The following is a 14,115-nucleotide window of genomic DNA, read 5'->3' on the forward strand; positions in this document are numbered from 1 at the left end:
GACAGGGACTCGGGGATTTATTCGAGGAAGAGTTCTAAGAAATCAACCTTCTTACAGTGTGCAGTGAATGGCAAGTTCTGGGGGCTCTGGTAGCCAGCCCTCTCCCTTCAGGCAGCACCCCCATGCAGAGCAGACCATAGAGACCAGAGAGGTAGAGTGAGTGGGCCAGAGTCACACAGCAAGGAAGCACGTGAGGCCAGGGTCGGGAGGTCCTTCCCTGGTTCAGATGGATGGGAAGATAAGGAAGCCACTGAAGACGCTGTCCACTTCGGGACCCTGGTAGATGCGCCCCTTGGCGGGGTCTCTCTCGATCCAGACCCGATCCCCACGCTGTAGCCTGAGAACCGTGCCCCCGGATACCACCTGGAAGATGCCCTTGCTGTTGACGTCACAGAAGCCCAAGGAGCGCCGGGCCTGGTCCCTCGCAGAGGACACGATGGACAGGCAGATGTCCCACTTGGACACCACCTGGAAAGTGAAGTAGTAGTAGCCGGCCACGGCACAGAGGAACTGGCCCGTGTTGTTCTGGTACGGGCCTTCCTGGTTGGTGATGACCGTGTCGAAGATGACAACATTGCCGCTCATAGGTGGGTTCCGCCTGATGGCCGAGAAGGCTGGCCGTGGCTGGTCCTTGATGTTTCCCGGGTTGCCCTTGATGCCTTTCACTCCCGGGATGCCAGGGGGACCCAGGGAGCCGCTGGGCCCGGGGAAGCCCATGTTGCCAGGGTGGCCGGGGAGCCCGGGGTCCCCCTGGTCTCCTTTCAGGCCCTGGATGCCCGTCCGGATGCCAGGTGCCCCTGTGGGGGAGAAAGGCCGGAAAGAAAAAGACCAGCGTGAGAGTCCAGGCTCACCCGTCCTCGGGGAGCTGGCTGGGATGCCCGGCTGCATGCAGTGGCAAGTGGGGGAGCGCCTGGGCCTTCAGGACCTTGATTCTGGCTGGCTGTGTGACCTTGGGCAAATGTTTCAATCTCCGAGTGCGGCTTCTTTATCTCTCAAGTGGAGATGAGTTTGAACAGGCACTTGGGAAGCCGTCAGGTTCTGGCAAAAGCAGGACACTGGCTCCATCCCTGTCCTGCTCGGCAGCCGCACCATGCCAGGCCACTGACCCGGCCTCTTTGGGTCGGGCCTACATACAGGATGCCTGGATACAATCTCTCTGCAGATCTTTCTGGCCTGCTGTGGGCTGGGCGGCTCGAGGGCATTACCCGAGACTTCCCCCTCCCAGTCTGGGCATGTCCTCCTCTCCTTTTCCTTTCACCCCCAACCTGTTTCCTAGAATGTGTGTTTCTGAAGCCAGAAGCGGCTGGGAATGGGGAAGCAGGGACAGAGCCGGGGTGGGGGGCTGGAAGGAAGCCAGAAGGATAGGTGCTGTTCATTGATCCTCTCTACATGCCAGGTAGGGTTGTTTCTTCAGTTTACAGATGAAGAAACTGAGGCTCAGAGAGGGTCAGTAACTTGCTTGAGGTCACATGGCAAGAAAAGTCTCCTGAGTCTAAAGGCTAGCACTTTACTCACTCTGGTAACTTAACAACAGCCCAGGACTGTGCGCTGCTCCAAGACCTTCCTCATTCCTTGCTTGTGGTGGTCCCTCCTCCAGGGAAGGAAGGTGAGGCCAAAGAAAGAGGGATCAGGCACTAAGGGGGATAGGGAGGGGCCTGGCAGCCAGGGGACATGTCCAGAGAGAAGGCCATGTCCGCCTCAGCCCCTGGGACCAAGTGCAGAGTGCACGGGCCTCACATGGGGGCCCAGGTGGATTCCTGCTTCTTGGTGCGGAGGCCAGATCAGGCCAAGGGATGAGGGGCTGCGGTCCAGAGGCAGGTACTCACCTGGCTCCCCTTGCTCCCCCTTGAGGCCTGGCCGTCCAGGTCGGCCAGGCTTTCCTGGGGCCCCGGCCTTCCCATCTGGTGCTCGACACACGTCCTGGGTCACTGTGAAGGTCAGGGATGTGGCCAGCACACAGAACAGCAGCCAGCCCCGGGGGACCTCCATGATGCCACTGTGGAGATGTGAGGCAGAGCTGGGCATCACACACTCACTTGCACCCCACACCCACAATGATGTAGACACATCTCCCCCTCTCCGATGCACCTCCCAAGTCTGCCTTCCCCCAGCTCCAGGGACCCTGCACATATACGAAGAACCAGAAAGTTGCCCAGAAACACACACACAGCAGAGCACACCCACCCGGTTACACACTCAAACACACAAACACAGCCGCTCACCCCACACCTACGCAACACGGCGAGCAAACTCAGAATCCACGGCACCCCCCTGGAAGCACAGAATGACACCCATATAGACTCCATCTCTCACTCACCCAGACACACACATTCATGTACTCCTACAGACGATCAATCCCATTGAACAAATATTTATTGAGCGCCTATGCCTTGTTTAATTAACACTCTGTCACCCAAATGGTAGAGCTGTGCGTACACACGGGCATTCACAATCACCGGACACAACACACATGCTCACTCCCCTATGCACTCGACCCCTTTCACACCCACTGTACCCTCTACAGGACCCCTCTGCTGGCTCTGATGCCCCCACCTCTCCCCAGCGTTTTGTGTGTTGGGGGACCAAAACCTATGGCCTCTGGCTAGAGCTGATAGGTCTATATTACCACCTCCCGCCGTCTCCCAAACCCAAGAGATAAAGGTCCCCCGACTCACTTATTCCGGGTCTTAGATCAATGCCCCCTGCAACCCCGTTCTGACACAGAACCGGCAGCCAGTGTCTGCCCTCCCTCCCACCTCGTTGTCCAGCCTCCCAGCTCAGCTCCCCTGGCCCCCTCCCCCTCAGGCTCTGACCTCACCTGCCTCAGCTGGCAGTCAGTTCAACTGGATGGTCCTGTCCTCCACCCAGGGACCCCTGTGGGACATTCAGCAGGGGCGATGCCTGCCCAGCTGTGGCCAAGTTTCACATCCCTTCCTACTTCCCCTTCTCCTTCCCTGGACCTGCCCCCAGCATCACCCCAGGGGCCAGAAGCCTACCAGGGACATTTTGAGCAGACCTCAGCAAGACTGGGACACTGAATGACCTACCCCAGCCACAGCTGGCGTGGGGGCAGGGACAGCAAGGCAGGAGTTTGCAAAGATGGAGGTGAGGGAGTGGGGTCCTTGCGGTATTGGGGGGGTGCGATGTGAGAACCAGAGAAGCCTAGAACATCAGGGCAGAAGGAATGTCTTAAAAAGTCAGGAACTTATAATACTTTTTCATGATTGTGAAAGTAACACGTATTCATCGTCAAAAGCTTGGAAAATACAGAAAAACACAAAGGACAGTGTGGTAGTGATGAGAAGCTGAGTAATCAGCTTTCTAGACCTGCCACTTCCCGCCACCCTTGGAAACTTACTTAACCTCCCAGAGCTTCAGTTTTCTTATTCGTAAACTGGGAGCAACAGATTCTACCTCATCAGATTATTGCAACATTTTAATGACATAATACACATACAAAACTTGGCACATGATGAACACTTAATAATTAGCTTTTATCAACATTTAAAAAACAGCGATGGGGGTGTCTGGGTGGCTCAGTTGGCTAAGTGTCCAATTTTGACTCAGGTCATGATCTCGCAGTCCGTGAGTTCGAGTCCTGTGTTGGACTCTGTGCTGATAGCTCAGAACTTGGAGCCTGCTTTGGATTCTGTCTCCCTCTCTCTCTGTCCCTCCCCCACTCATCCTCTGTCTCTCTCTGTCTCTCTTTCTGTCTCTCTCTCTCAGAAATGAACATTAAAAAAATTTAATAAAAATAAAATAAAACAAAATACATTTTTGAAATAAAAAAGGAAAAAAATAGCACATGTCACATAAAGACCAGAGACAGAAATGCTTGTCCAAGGTCACAAAGAAAGCATCAGAGTTGACATGAAGAAAAACCAAATACTGTAAAAGGCTTCTCGAAGCATAGTTTTTGAAACTTTAAATATACCATTCTTGGAGAAATACATAGTGAGCACGTGTGAATGGGTTTTTTTTGCAGCTTATTAATGGAGGATGACAGAGCTAGTTCAGTGAAGGATGTGAGAAGAAAATATTTATGTGCACCTATATGTGGAGAGAGAGAAAAGAGAGGTTCAGTAAAACAAAAGCAATAATAACCCCAAAACTAGAATTCTGGAGTACTCATAAGCTTGCGAAGTTAGATACAAAACCAGTTAATGTTTATAGGGCAATAAAATCAGAGCGTTGGGGGTTATCTTCTCTACTGGAAAGAAATCATTTGCATGATTTCTCCGCCAGCCAAAAATGATTTGTAACTTATCAGTTTTCTACCAGCCAACAGCGATCTTTATGGAGCCAGGGCCGTGATCAATAGTAAATAATAAGGCAAGCGAAGAGACATTCCCCTAGAGTGTCACATGACCCTTAAGAGGGCTTGTTAGACAATGTTTTAATTTGACTTTGAAAGGACGCTGGTTATCTATTTGCCTTATTTCCAAGTGTTGGATGATTTTACTTATCAGGCTGTTGCAAGAGTATAAACTGCCAAAGAAAGAAAAGCCATCGATAGTAATGAACACACCAGTAGTGTGAAAGCAAACGGGTCAGCGATAGCCCCGTGGATGTCACAGCAGGGACACCTTCCATCACAGGGGATAGATGGTTCTCCTCCTCTTCTCCGGAGCTCGGAGCTCGGACTCCTGGAGGGGAGGCGGGAGATGAGGGGTGAGAGCCCCCGCCCCGTAATTCCTGTAGGTTCACGGTCCACGCGGCCCAGGTGTAGTTAGGAGTCTGGGCAAGAACCAAAAACTCAAATTCTTTATGGTGGAGTCACATCTCACCCAAGGGTTGGTTGGGCTCCAAAAATCAGCATATTGGGCAAAACTTGTAAATGGTTGACATTACCCCTGGAGAAAAAAATCTTAGGAATGCACCATGTTGGAGACCTTCTGATCACGTCTCTATAGCTCTATGCCATCGGTTTTGGCTTTGACTTTAGAACAGAGTTCTCTTTCTTCAGTTCAGTAGCAGCTGGCTAATGTGTATCCCCCTCATCCCTCCCCCCAAAACAGGAATTGAATCTTTGAAAACAGGAATCATACAGTGCCGGGGTGTTCTGACCATGGGGGGCTCATGGGATCTGAGACACGCTTGGGGACATTCAGGTCTCCCTGTCCACGCTCACTCCAGAAATAGGCTCCTTGAGGGTGCAGAGCGAGAGCAGCAACCCTCTGCCTGATTTAAATTGGTATTTGTAATTCTTTCTCTCTCTGAATCTTATTAGGCAAAATGCAGATAGTCAGCTGTTATATACCGTGGCTCTGAAGTTCTGGTATTTCTTTTTTTATTAAAAAAAATTGAGGTGTAATTTACATACAGTAAAAGGCAGAAATCTTAAGCGCACCCCTCAGTGGCTTTTCATGCGCATGAATACACACCCTTTACCACCACCCAGATCAAGAGAGAACATTTCCTTCACCCCAGCAGGTTGCCGAGGGCTCCCCCTACTGCCAAAGTGAAGGGTATTCTGACTTCCGTCACCACTGGTCACTTCTGCCTGTTCTTGAACTTCAGGTAAGTTCAAGTAATTTAGTCGTTTGTGCCTGGCTCCTCTCCCATCACGTGCTTGTGAGACCCATCCGTGTGGTTGCGTGTGTCTGCTCGTTTCTTACTGCTGAGTAGTGTTCCATTGTATGCACGTATCACACCTTTTCTAGCCCTTCCCTGTTGGTGGGTATTTTTGGTCACGGTGACTAAGTCCCTCCGCAGGTCCAGCCCCTGCGGGCACACGCAGTCCATTCTCTGCTGTGCTGGTCCAGCACCGCAAAAGAGGCACTGCATTTACATCCCTACCCTGCCCTTCCCCATCCCCTGCCACGCACCTCTCTCTTCAACACCCCCTCCCTCAAAATAATGCAAACCTCCTGGACCCTCTCTGCCTGAACTTCTTTTTCTCCTTCTCCCTGCTCTATTCCCTCTTGCCCTTTATTATGGAGATTGTCTTAATCATGTCTTTTTTGGGGGCTAAATCCTTCCCTCCTCCTGGGCCTTCCAGAGTCTCGTCTCTCCTTGTAGTCTCCGTCTTCACCACCCCATAAGATCAGGGTTCTCCTTGGCAAGGTTGGGAGGGGGTTGGGAATTGGGGAGGGACAGCTCTCAGAGCCTGACACCCATCTTCAGTGCACACTCTTTCTTCTTTGCCTCTCTCAGCAGATAAAAGCGCTTTGGGGGATTGTCTTAGGAAAAGCAGAGGGGATTGTAAACAACAAATAATTTGAATTTGTTGGGGGGATGAAAGGCAGCATGGGTTCAAATTCAGCATCTGCTGTCCTTTCACTGTGTGCTTTTGCACGAGAGAACTCCTGTGTCTGCGGTGGCAATTAGCTCCTCTAACTGTGACAAGCGTAGCTTGTCGCCGGTGCAGGGCAGGCGCTTAGCAAAAGTCCTGTCTCCTCCTTCTTCCCCTTCCGGCTGGTCAAGGGGCCTGGGCACAGTGACCAGTTGAGAAGTTTGGAAAAGAAAATGGAAAAGGAAGACAAACCAAGGCAAAAGCAACTTCACTGGGGGAGGGTGAAGGAAAAACCAGGAGAAAACAAGCCCTGCACAGCCGGAGCGCAGCATCTCGGACACCTGAGGGGCCAGATGGAGCTCGGGAGAAGCTCCCAACAACAGGCAGACCTCGGGGGACAGGCAGGAAAGGTGCTAACGGAAGCCATCCAGCACGCAAGCAGGTGAGAGGTAAAAGGACGAAGGGGATTAAGAGAGCAAACAGAGCAGGCTGTGGGAGACTGTGAGGACACAGTGCTCTGCCTTGTGCTGGCCTGGCCCTGGGTTCTGAGGGCTGGTGGGACCCAGAGCAGGGGCCGTGGCACCTAGAAGGCCAGAGGGATGCCCACTTCCAGGGAGCTCACATAGACGCCAGGGTTGCAGATGGGCCGAGAGAAGTGCCCCCCCCGCCCCCACCAGCCATGCAGAAATGTCTCCCCCGTCTGCCCATCAGCTGGCCTGAAATTCCAATGTTACCCATTCTTTCCACAGGGTAAGCGTTGCCATCTTGGGGTGTTTTGAAATTGGAGCTGTATCTTGGTGCATTTGCAAGAGGTTAACGGTCACTCACTTCTTAGGAAGCCCAACCACCAGACTTGCTACCAGTACTTAATACACTGTCTCATTTCATAGGCACAGCTCCAGACAGCTAGTACTTGGACAAGCCCCTTTTATAGATGAGGCGACCGCAGCTCAGAGAGGGTAAGCGATTCTCATAAAGTCACACAGCCAGTTGGTGGAGAATTATTTCTACCACATCAGAAACCTTTCTGAAGAAGTTCCACTGGCACCCTAGGGACCGGGGCTTTACAGCAGAGACTCTGAAAGGGAGAGGGCGCGTGGAGGGGGAAAATGATTGGGGGTGGGCACTCTGAAGGCAAGATTTGCCAGTGTCACAAATTTACCTCCCTTGGGTTGGGCCTTTTATGTATATCACCCCACTTAATTTACATAGTATCCTAACAGGGTAGCATTTTGATTCATTTTCAGAGGTAAAGAAACTGAGGCTCAGAGAGGTGAGGTGACTTGCTCATGAATCTAGGAACAAATAAAAATACCGGATGTTCAGTTAAATTTGAATTCAGATAAACATCAGTATGCATGGAATACACCTGTACTGAAAGCTATTTGTCCTATGCTTTCTCTGACAGCCCACAGAGGCCCTCAGCCTGGGGGCCATTACCCTGCACCTTCCAGAATCACTAGGAAGCCAATCTTGGGAAAGGAGTGTAGACTGAAGGAATGGCTCCTCTCTGCCTCCCAGGGGAACATGGGCCTACCTAGGGTCCCATTACTGCCGTTGTGGGCTAGCCAAGGACCCCAGCCACGTTTCTCCACCATAAGCCCTGCATCAGTGCCACGGCAGGCTGTCCTGTGGGCTACCTCGCCCTGCCCCGGACTGTCATTGGGAGAGGCCACTGTGGGTTGGAGACAGGGGACTTGGGTTCTATTTCCAGCTCTGCTGAGTGTCGTCGGACAAATCCCCCTTCTGGGCCTCAGTCTTTCCATCTGTAAAAAAGAGAAAGGAGTTGAACCAAAGCAGTGGTTCCCTTGGGTCAGAGTCATCTGGGGGTGTTGGGGGCCGCCGAGTTTTGGCGGCCTCAGGCAAGGAGATATCGCTCTCCAGGGAGCGACCAAGGAAAACAAGATTTACATCTGGAGGCTAGGAGAGTGCATTTCCTGGTCCAGGATTCAGAGACAGTCATACTGGGCCAGATGAAAAAAGCCAAAATGAACAAAAGATCAAACCGCATTCTGGTTTATGCAGCGCTAAGCTTCCCCTCCCCAGCATTGCAGACGCAAGTCTGGGTGCTTCTTTTTGGTGCTGTGTCCAGAGTTTCAGTTTTGGTTTCTCCTTTCTCTAATAATCATTTGACTCTGTTACCTGGCAACCAACCTGGGTCAGTTTCCCACCCCAAACCCTATATAAGAGTGAATTATTTTCTTAATAAAGGGGGCTTGATCAGAAATCACTTGTCTTGCCTCACTCTCTGTGCGTCCTCTTCCTGCCCTATTTCTCTCTCCCTCCCTCAGGATCGGACCCACAAGGATTTACTGCCCTGCTGGCTGGGGCAGGACCGGACATGGGGGACCCGGTTAAGGACACTCCTCCCTTCTGCTTTGGAACTCTGGCTTCTGCGTTGATCACCAGTACCCAGAGTGACCCCAGACAGGCAGTTCGGCACCTTTCTGGAGCTCTAACTGCAGCTGTGATCTTTCCGACCTTGACACATTGGCTGGGTCCACCTTTGGACACGACTTTTCTGATTCTGACAAGTAGAGATCAGGGGCTGAAGGGTCTAGAAGGGCAGGATGAAGCAGGAAAGGGGGGCAAGTCAAGATATATAGGCTGAGAGTAGGGGGGAGGGAAGGTCACTAAATCTCCCCTGGAGCTGAGTCTTTTCCGACCTGGGAATCCAGAAACATTTCTGACATTTGAGTAGTGATTTATGTTTTTCGCAGCCACTGCCTGGCTCATATGGTTCCCCGCCAGGCCACTAGCCCCACTCATGGGAAGTCCGAGGCTCAGAGAGGGCAGTGTGTTCCCCGCGTCACACAGCAGATGGTCTCTGGGGCCAGGACTCCGCCCACGAGCCTCACCTGAGGGGAGGGTGGTCCTGGAAGGTGTCTGGGATAGGCAGGGTCCTGTTCCAGTCCCTTCCCTCCACAGGCTCCTGGGTTCTGGGCACTGTTTTCTTCATTGTGATGTTCTGAGGCCTGACCCTATCTCTCCAGCAGCTCAGACCCATACCCTCCTGAGCTCAGGTCCAACCACCGATCACCGCTTCTCCTTCCCCTGGGCTGGGGCACGCCCAGGGCCACACGGCAAGGCCCCACGCAGAGCGGGGATCGGGTTCAGGTCTGGGGTGCTCCGGCTCACACTCATTTTTCCACCTGCGGAGCTGCTCCAGAATTTAGGCTAATAGCAGCTGCTTCTGCCCTGTTTCCTCCCCCTCTTTCAGCCCTTCTGCTGATTGCAAATAAACACCCGGTCTATGCAGGGGAGTAATTAACTCTCCAATGTGGGGAGAACTAATCAGCCTGGAGTTTGCTGCAGGTGGGAAAAGCGAAGGCTTTTCCTAAGTAGTATGCAAATGACAAGCATAGTATGCAAACCAACCTCTCTGGGCTCCTGGGAAAGGCTGCCGAACCTCAAGCCCAGGCTGTGGAGGAGAGAGGCTCTGGGAACGGTGGCGCCGGCTGCTGGGGACCTCATCCCTCAGGTTTGGGGGGTGGGAGGGGTCGGAGTAGGAGTGAGGGTTCACCTTCGTGCTTCCCCAGCACACCTGTATTCTCTGTGTCTGGAGCACTGGGTCAGGGTGGAGGGTGGGGATAGGCTCAGAGCTCAGAGAGGACTGGCTTTCAATCTGGGTCCCGCTGCTCCTCACCTATGTGACTTGGCCAAGTCACTTCCACATTCCTGAGCCTCAGTTTCCTTGTTGAAAGATGGGGATAAGGACACATAATTTTTAGGTTTGTACTGACAACTGGACAATACATAAAGTGCCTAACATGATTGGCACTTAGTAGGTGTTCAGTAAATAGGAACTCTTTTCAGAAAGCATCAAGATATACCCATAGCATCCCTGTGGCCATGTGCTGCCTAGTGAAGGCCCAGTCCCCCTGGGGGCTCATCCTCGCCTGGTCAGCCTTTCGGAAGGTACAGTTGGCCTTAGGATACATGACTTGAAAGGCTTCAGAAATGGTCCTCTTTCTCCCACTCACGTATGTCTCTGTCTTGCCTGAAATTCTACACTGGGCCTAGCATAAGAGAGTGAAGCTTCCCCAAAGCAAAATTTCTGGAGTCATTTTCTCTCAGGATTGTGCAAGTGCAGAATCGACCCTAAGAGTGAGCACCTGCTTCAAGTGCTCTGCCCCAGGCATCTCGCTCATTTCCCGCTCATCCAGGTCCTGCTGTAGGTCCATCATCTCTCGGCACTAAGCACTGTGCTTTAGTGCTGCAGGGATAGGGAGCATGAGGACATTTTCTGGGCCATAGAAGTATTTTATATCCTAACCGAAGTGTCAGTTACATGGAAGTATACCTTTGTCAAAATTCACCAAATGGTACATTTAAGGTATATACCTTCTGATGTATGTAAATTTTACCTCAATAAAACATAATGTAGAAGTAAATAAAATGTAGGTGTCTTCTGGCAGATCTGCACATTAATGTACAATGATGATGTTGATGTGGTCATCCAGCTTCTGCTTGTAGACCTCTTGTGTTGGGGAGCTCAAGACCTATGAAGATGGGGCCTCCCTTGTTTGGCAGTGGGATTGGGATTTGAACCCAGACCTGACTCCAGGGTCCAAGGCCTTGCCGTCTTCTCTCCTGACTCTCCCAGGTTTGTGTGTGCTCAGGAATTGTCACAGGTGTGATGTCTGAAATGTTTGTCACTTGTGGAGAGATATCAGGAGCTCTTGCACATCTGAAGACACAGGTGAATCGTACTTCCTCAGCCCATCCTGGCAGCTGGGAAGGGTCTGGGCTCGTTCTGTGCAATGACATCAAGCAGAGGGACATCCACGGTTGTATCCAAGGCCTCCATCCGCTCTTGCCCTGCCGCTGTTGCAGAGCCCTCATTTTGCAATGGTGGAGCCACAGGACCCACGTATCCCGACTTGCTGAGTGTCTTCATGGAGGACAACTGTCCTGGAGAGTCATCTGGGCCACCACAGGCTTTGCAGGAGTGATGAGTAAGCCTTGGTGGTGTCAAGCAACTGAGGTGTGTGTTGTCACTACAGTGTAGCCTATCCTGACCAATAGACGCAGCATAGAATGGCATGACATTGATATTATTCCTGACCTCATAGTCTTAGTCATTGCTCTCTTCCTCTTCATTTTCAGGATTGTCATCGTCATAACAACATCCTCATAGACTGTTTCAGGTGGCTGAGCTCTGCTGAGCTGTCCAGGGTCCTGCCCGTGGCCTGAGCCCTCACCACCACCACCCAGACTTTCATCAGTACCGTGCCATCCTGGACTGTACAATGAAAAATACCCAGACCCACCTTTGGAGAGCTTACGTTCTTTTGGGGGAGGGATACATGAATAACTCCCAAAGCGAGCAGGTCATGGGGTGCCAGAGACACCTAGACACCAGAGGTGGGAGCTCCTGATGACAAGAGTCACCCCAGTGCAGGAATCTTGGGAAACTCTTTGGAGGAGGAGGAGGGGTTGGAGGGAGAAGGTGGCAGCAGTGAGTCCCCTCCTGGGTATTCATAGGATCTCATCATGACACAGGTTTGAGTCCTAGTTCTTCCATTTTCCATCCTAAAATGCCAAATAGGCATTTTCCCTCCTAAAGCCTTGGTTTTCTCATCTGTAAAATGGGAACAATGGAAATACATGTCATAGGGTTGCCATGAGAATTGAACAAGTTACTACATGCAGAGTGCTTCATGCAGTGCCTGGCATATAGCAACTGCTCAATAAACAGCTGTTATTACAACCTCATTTGGCCCTTGCAACAACCCTGCAAAAGAACTGAAATAACTAGGATTATCTCTGCTTTACAGATGGGGAAAAGGAGGCTCAGAGAGGGCAAGTGACTGGATGCTGGGGGTGCCTTTAACCAGAACCTGTCTGGGCTTGGAATTTGTATCCCAGACCTGGAGCCTCACTATTCCCTCCCAAACCGAGACTCTGTCCTCAGTAAACATTAGCTCCATTCCTCCCCACCCCCCCAGCCCCTGGCAACCACTATTCTACTTCCTGTCTCTATGAATCTGACTACTCTAGGGGCCTCATGTAAGTGAAATCATACACTATTTGTCTCTTTTTGTCAGGCCTGTCTCACTTAATGTCCTCAAGTTTCCTCCATGTTGTAACAGGTGCCAGAATTTGCTTCCTTTTTAAAGGTGAATAATATTCCTTTGTGTGTACATTTCATATTTTATCCACCCCTTCATTCACTGATGGACCCTTGGGTTGCTTCCACCTTTGGCTATTGAATAATGCTGCCATGATCATGGGTGTATCTACTAGGGGGTCCGCTCACATGAGACCCCACTATAGCCACCACCTCAGGGGCCACTCCCAGGGCTTTGCCAGGATCCACAGTTTCCAGTGACCCAGAAACCAGACCCCCACCCAGCCCACTGCACACTCGCTGTCCTATCAGCTCCGTGCCTTTGCCGTCACGGCTCCTCTCTGCCTGGCCTGTCCTTCTCCACTATCTCCATGGTCCAAACCCACCCATTCCCCAAGGCTCACTGCGAATTAACCACCCCTCCAGGAAGCATTCTCTGCCCTCCGTTGCCCTCTCCTGGGCCTGTAGTACCGGCCCTCCATCTATCCCTTGCTCGAGTCTCTGGTTACTTTAAACCTTAGACTGCTGTTACCGGTGCCTGATCTCACCTACAATCTCCCTTCCAGAATTGGGAGTTTCCTTTAAATGTTGAGATGATTTCTCCTGGAAGAAAAGCAAATATGAGAGTCCCTGCCAAATGTGTCCAGCTTAGGTGACCAAAGAGTTTTTGGTTTATTGCACCAGTGTGACAAATTAGAAGTAAGGTGCTTCCTGGGTCTTGCCACACTCATCTTTTCAAGCTAGAAAAGGTGGCAGAGCAAGACTTAAATACTCCTCTCCTGAGTGGGTGGGGCTTAGAACTGAGTGAGCCCTGGGGAGGTAAAGGTGGGAGCTGGGGGCTGGCCCAGCGCAGAAGGCCACAGTGAAGGGAGGTGAGCAGGAAGGAAACGGTGGGCAAGAGCTCCAGTGGCCTCATCTTGCTTTACTGGTGGGGATCTGAGCCCTGGTTCCACCCCAGGAGCTGGTCCACAAGGCATGATTGAAAATGCGGCCCAGCACCCTCTTACACTGTTGGTGGGAATGCAAACTGGTGCAGCCACTCTGGAAATCAGTGTGGAGGTTCCTCAAAAAATTAACAATAGACCTCCCCAGTGACCCAGCAATAGCACTGCTAGGATTTACCCAAGGGATACAGGAGTGCTGACGGAGAGAAACACATGTACACAATGTTCATAGTGACACTTTCAACCATAGTTAAATCATGGAAAGAGCCTAAATATCCATCAACTGATGATTGCATCAAGAAGATGTGGTTTATCTATACAATGGAATACTACATGGCAATGAGAAAAAATGAAATCTGGCCATTTGTAGCAAAGTGGATGGAACTCAAGGGTGTCATTCTAAGTGAACTAAGGCATGCAGAGAAGGACAGATACCACATATTTTCACTCATAAGTGATAAATAGGGGCTCCTGGGTGGCTCAGTCAGTTAAGCGTCCGACTTCGGCTCAGGTTTTGATCTCACAGTTTGTGGGTTTGAGCCTCATGTTGGGTCCATCTGTAAAACGGGTAGTAACAGAGGCCACTTCATGTGATTGTAGTGAGAAAGAATGAATCAATATGGTAATGTCTTTAGACTAGTGCTGAGCACGTAGCAAGTGCTTACAAAATACCAGATATTATCTGTTCAGGGAATATGTAGTGCTGGCTCAAGGAATCATGGCCAAATTAATGGGAAGGCCGCGCCTGTAGAAGGGGCTTGCGTTCAAAGTCAGCAGGTACCCGGTCCCCTTGAGAGAGCTGCTTCATCCCTGGGTCTCCTGGTCTCCTCCACCACATGGAGAGCATGATTCCTGTCGCCTAC

General features: G+C 51.3%; 1 protein-coding gene and 1 long non-coding RNA gene across 3 annotated transcripts; one reads left to right on the top strand and one right to left on the bottom strand.

Annotated features, from left to right (window-relative positions):
- Positions 1 to 2,926, bottom strand: C1QA (complement C1q A chain). Of its 2 annotated transcripts, none has more exons than XM_029948568.1 (3): positions 2,819 to 2,926; positions 1,827 to 1,996; positions 1 to 797 (listed from the first exon to the last, which is right to left on the bottom strand). In XM_029948568.1, the coding sequence occupies exons 2-3, from the start codon at positions 1,987 to 1,989 to the stop codon at positions 223 to 225; spliced, it is 738 nt and encodes a 245-aa protein (XP_029804428.1). In that variant the 5' UTR covers positions 1,990 to 1,996; positions 2,819 to 2,926; the 3' UTR covers positions 1 to 222. The 2 variants fall into 2 exon arrangements, with proteins under 2 accessions (XP_029804428.1, XP_029804429.1); XM_029948569.1 differs by having other exon boundaries at positions 2,814 to 2,915.
- Positions 2,927 to 5,439: 2,513 nt separating this feature from the next.
- Positions 5,440 to 7,184, top strand: LOC115299212. Its single transcript, XR_003912046.1, has 3 exons — positions 5,440 to 5,520; positions 6,427 to 6,677; positions 7,126 to 7,184. It is a non-coding gene; the product is annotated as an uncharacterized LOC115299212 (long non-coding RNA).
- The last annotated feature ends 6,931 nt before the right edge of the window (positions 7,185 to 14,115 follow it).

The sequence above is a fragment of the Suricata suricatta genome, chromosome 8 (assembly GCF_006229205.1).
Source record: "Suricata suricatta isolate VVHF042 chromosome 8, meerkat_22Aug2017_6uvM2_HiC, whole genome shotgun sequence".
In the NCBI taxonomy this organism is placed as follows: Eukaryota; Metazoa; Chordata; class Mammalia; order Carnivora; family Herpestidae; genus Suricata; species Suricata suricatta.

Coding starts and splice junctions, on each gene's coding strand:
- C1QA (XM_029948568.1), bottom strand. CDS start 1,989: ATGGAGGTCCCCCGGGGCTGGCTGCTGTTCTGTGTGCTGGCCACATCC. Junction 798..1,826: donor GGGGGAGCAAGGGGAGCCAG/GTGAGTACCTGC, acceptor TCTCCCCCACAG/GGGCACCTGGCATCCGGACG.